The sequence below is a fragment of the Montipora foliosa genome, chromosome 6, assembly GCF_036669935.1.
Source record: "Montipora foliosa isolate CH-2021 chromosome 6, ASM3666993v2, whole genome shotgun sequence".
NCBI lineage: Eukaryota > Metazoa > Cnidaria > Anthozoa > Scleractinia > Acroporidae > Montipora > Montipora foliosa.
In genome coordinates this window covers 49958885-49963884 of record NC_090874.1, presented here as the reverse complement: position 1 = coordinate 49963884, position 5000 = coordinate 49958885, and the positions used below count along the sequence as shown (strand labels likewise).

Genomic DNA, 5000 nt, shown 5'->3' with positions numbered 1-5000 from the left:
TAAATCAGTTTCAATTTGCGTCTACACTCTTTCAGCATTCAAGCTCTGTACTTCCAAACATATCAAACAACCTTTTCAAAAGCCCTCGACATTTAGTTCAGCACAATGCTGAATGGGGGCGTTTTGGGAAACACGAAGGTGTGGCGCTCCTCAAGAAAGGGTCTTTTAAATGGATTTACTCCGCGCAGTGAATCACTTAATTGTTTTAATGAAATTACCAGTTTATTGCAAAAAAATTTCATCAAGTGCGCACAAATGTGCTCAAACAACGAAAAAGGATAAATAAGATATAAAAGATAAAATCTCTACTCAAAAACACCAAAAAATTGTAGTCTTTATCGAAATTTCATTGGCCAACTAGATGACCAAAAACCTATAAAACTATGTTTAAAAAATTATTCTTTCCGGGCAAAATATCGGAAAAGACCCAATATAAATGCTATCCTATAAATCTACACCTTAATGACGCGGTATACAAATACAGTTAAAGGGGCTAGGTCACGCAATTTTAGGCAATTTCAGCACTGATCGAATGGTCATAGAATTAACTAAAATATCAAAATTACTGTTCAAAACTATAGAAGAACTCTAACAAAACACAGGGAAGCCAAGAAGGGATATGGATGGACAAAAATGGAGAGGATTGAAATGGATTGAATTTGGGTAAATTTGAAAAACGTCGGCCTACCTTTTTTCAAATTTATATCAGTCTATATCAAAATGTCATTTACACAGCTGGAAAATCATTCTCAGTTGTTATGTGGCTGTGATTTTGCAAATGAAAGACTCTTGCTCTGCCAATTTGACATTTAGAGCTCATAATTAACAAAATTAAACAAAATTACCTAAAATAGCGTGACCTAGCCCCTTTAAGATGAATATGGAAATCAAGCAGAAAAGCACGGGAAACTTCATTTGCTAGTAATACAATGATTTCAAACTATGTGAAAAACTCATCAGTTCGTACGGGGAGAAAATCCAAAAGATCCAATTTAAAGGATGTGTACAAAAGATAGACCTCTGGTCCGTGGACCACCCCTGTGGACCCGGTCAATGGAGCACTTCATGGAGCCCGGGTCTGTGGACTACCCCTGTGGACCACCACTCCTCATTTTGTAAAGTTACAAGCATAAAAATCTTGTTTAGACGAAAGAGGAAAATTATCCTCTCACTTATCTGGCAATTGTCTCTTATCAACACCTGAAAAATTCAGGTGGCTTCAACGGGATTGGAAACCAATGACCCTCTACGATGCTGGTGCAATCCTCTACCAACTGAGCTATGAAGCTACGAGCACGTCAATTTGTTGCGGTGAAGAACTAGATGTATATTTGAAGACGAAATTCCTTTGGATCCACCAAGTAGGTGGTAAACGTGCCTTTTAAAGACAATTGCTTAAATCAGAAGCCCATAATGAACCACAGCACCATGTTCCTGTCACGACATTTTTACAAACAACAATCTATTTTTTGGATTGAATTTCTTGCGAACGAGCCCGATGACACATCACAAGAAACCAACTTGACGTCATAGGGTCAGCGAACTGGAACTTTCTTTGGCGGAAAAGGTAGTCTAAAAATAGATCGGTCTGTAAAAATACCGTGAAATAGACTTAGGGTGCGTTTCTTTGGGATGATCCGAAAAAGGGATCATTGATCCAACATCACTTGGATCATGGTGCATAAAAGGAACCCCAGAGTGGATTCTTCGGTTCCTTTAATGCACCGTGAGCAAAGTGATCTTGTATCAATGATCCTTTTTCGGATCATCCTCACAAAGAAACTTACCCTTAGTATCTGAGGTTTTCGCTCCTAGTCATGGGTTCCTGCTTCAATTGTCCAGATGAGTGCGAGGAACACTTCTTTCTTTCGTCTAAAGATTTTTATTCTTGTAACTTTACAATAAAAAATGAGTGGTGGTCCACAGGGGTAGTCCATGGACCGCGCCCATTGGTTGGTCCATGGATCGGGTCCACAGGGGTGGTCCATGGACCCGGGGTTCATGTTTAGTATACGTCCCAATTTAAATTATTTGTTACTGCAACAACAATACAGTTTATCGTACCCGTACTATGTGAAGGTTAATATTTACAAAAATGTTAATTAGTACAAGTTATTTGAGAGTAGCGATTCCCTGAAATGACTAGAAAGTCAAAAATGCCAGGGATCATATTATCCCTCTACAAATTGCAAAACAAGTAAAGTTAAGATGAATGATGTTACTCAAGTAGTTTTTGTAGCCAGGCTACATGTATAACCGCTGCCAAATTAACCATGTGAAATGGACAATTATGGCATTAGGAAATGCTTCGGTCCCTATAGCGCATGTACCCTGCGATGGACTAGAATCCCATCCAGGGGGGAGTATAAATACTCCTAGTCGCTTCATGCTACAAAAACTGGAGATAAGCGCCGGCCTGATGGGCTTTCTAGGCTCGTAGCTGACTTTTACCTATATCACGTTGCACTATTTTAACTCTATTTTTTGGGCAACAGTTTTCTTTAAAAAAAGGTTGGGTATAACTACGTGAGACTCTCTATGTAAGCATATCTCAAAAGTATGAACCGATTCTACTATTTAAACAGTTAAAATAGCATTATCTTTTCACCGTCATTTGTATTGTTTTAGGCACTACGTTCGTGCAATCAATAACAAAAATAAACTCTTTCAGAGAAATATTATACTGAATTACCCTGAAAACTCTATTTTCAACAACAACTTATCGTCCTTCACATATCGAGGACCAAAGAACTCTTCGATTCGAGCGAACCTTTCATAGCCATACCCGGTGCGGCAAATGGTTTCATCAGGCTTTTGGAAGGTCGACAAGTAAGGATTGGCTTGTATGATCCGACTGATGTCACTTCGGGCTGTGGAACCACTCCTATCTTGAACGCTAACAGTGACTGTTCCAGCATAAGGCCAATCTAAGAGATCGTCAAAGGCGCTTTCCATCATATGAATGAAAAGTGCCACATGGGTTCCCCTTCCACTGCCGACGCCGTTGGGATAGATTCTGATGCCCATCAACCTTTCAAAACGATAACTGTACACCGCATCACTAAGGATAGGTGTTTCAAATCGGAAATGTTGAGAAACTTCTCCAATTTCCATGATAAAAAACGTGCCACCTGAAATACTCCTTTTCATGGCTGCTGTTTGTGGATTTGTCCTGCAAGTAATTTAGCAAGCGTTAAAAGAATAAATAAATAAAATAAATAATAGATAAAAGGATGATCTTATCACACTTTGACATCTTTGGGTGTCCATGTTGTCGGTCAAATCCGAGCTCGGGTTGAATCCGTTTTTACCTAGGTTAAATTGGTGATAATCATTTTACCTAGGTTGAATATGCACTCTACCTAGTTTAAAGCAGCTATCAACTCCCCCAAAAGGAAGAAAAACACTTATACCTTCCCTCAAGCTGTGTCTCACGCATCTCAACACATCTTAATGTTTCGTATAATCTTATCGGTTTCTCAAATTCATACATTTATCCATTCAACCTAAACATTACAATATAGTAAGGGAACAAAGAACTGTACCATGAACTTACTTGTACTCGAACTCAGACCTGCCATATCTATAGTCCTGAGTCTTCACTAATACACTACAACGACGAACATGCGCATTCATTATTTACTTTTCCATAATAAGTCAATTGATATCCATGTATAATAACCAAAACTAATGGTAACCCTAATTTTTTCAAGGCATTATTTACGCTCCAAAACAAGACTAGTTTCTTCAATTCATCTGAGTGCGTATTCAACCTAAGTAACATGAGAATCACCAATTAACGGATTCATCTTGAGAACTGACGGATTCTATTCACCAAGCCTTAGTTCTTCGAGGTGATGAGTTTCGCACATATCCTACAAGCGCACTTTCCGAATACGATTCCATGAAAAAATGCAAAATAAATTAAGACCAGGCTTTGGCCGTTCAAAATAAAGAATGGATAGCGCCAGAAGAGTAACTGTCTATCATTGAGACGAGATCATTGAGGACTGATTGAGTTATCGGCCCCGGATAGATAGTGACTCATCCAATGGTAAGCAGTTAACCCTTGGAATAACAAGAATCTGAATCAGTTGCAAATCCCCCCATTTTTATATTAACTTGCCCTTTCATGTAACTTTACTACTTGTTTAATGTAACACTTATATTTCAGATCTCCATTCTTCTCCTTTAGCTTGACTACATGGTCAGTTGCGGGATTTAGTTCAAGACTGGTGTCATTAAAAACTCTGGGTACTGTCTTCGAGTTGTCGCTAACTGCTTGAAATAGAACGGGATAGCACAACCCGATAAATAAATTATATTTTCCAGGGGAGGAATGACTTGGTTTTGATAACTCTGGTCCGCTGAATTAATACCTAACGTTGGGACAAGCAAGGCCACACTCAGAGAAAAATAGAACATATGCATATGGAATGGAACTGCACGCACAGTGTAAAAAGAGAAATTTAATCCATGGCAACCAGTTGCATTTTCGGTAGTACCATGAATTTAACAGCTTCAATTGCTTCATATTTGCTAAGGATAATTTATTCGCGCCACTTGCCTCGTTAGCTTCTGTTTCCAATTTCTTATCTCCTCATCGGTGCATGTATGCTCCATTGCCAGTCTTCCAGTGGAAGAGATCAAGTTGGGTGGCCAATCAAAACTCCTCAACTGCTGATAGCAAAGGGCTGTCCTCTCTGCATTTGAAACCGGGCAATGTGTTGTTACATGGCTAACCGACCGAAAACATGGCATTACAATCAGACTGCTAGCTTTTTCCTGCACAGGCAAACATGTCACATCTTCTCGGATTGGGTAGGGCAGATCGTCTCCTGCAACTGTTCCATTGCGGCGATAACTGATTCCACTAGCGTTATCGACGTAGCTCCTACCACTCGCCCGTCGGGCACGTCCTACTCTGTGGTCCCCTGATCCATTGGCCTCTTCAGCAACAGGCTCTTCTTCGTGGCCTCCAGATAATCCGTTGATCTGCT

General features: G+C 39.7%; 1 protein-coding gene across 4 annotated transcripts in view; it reads right to left on the bottom strand.

Annotated features, from left to right (window-relative positions):
• Positions 1–224: 224 nt before the first annotated feature.
• LOC138007630 (uncharacterized) overlaps positions 225–5000 on the bottom strand; it is a 23190-nt gene continuing 18414 nt past the window's right edge. For all 4 annotated transcript variants that reach the window (XM_068854656.1, XM_068854654.1, XM_068854655.1 and 1 more), the window contains 2 exons: positions 4568–5000; positions 225–3172 (listed from right to left, as the gene is read on the bottom strand). The exon at positions 4568–5000 is cut by the window's right edge and continues 494 nt beyond it. In XM_068854656.1, coding sequence (XP_068710757.1) covers positions 2689–3172; positions 4568–5000 — 917 coding nt within the window. In that variant the 3' untranslated portion in view covers positions 225–2688. The remainder of the gene's footprint in view (positions 3173–4567) is intronic.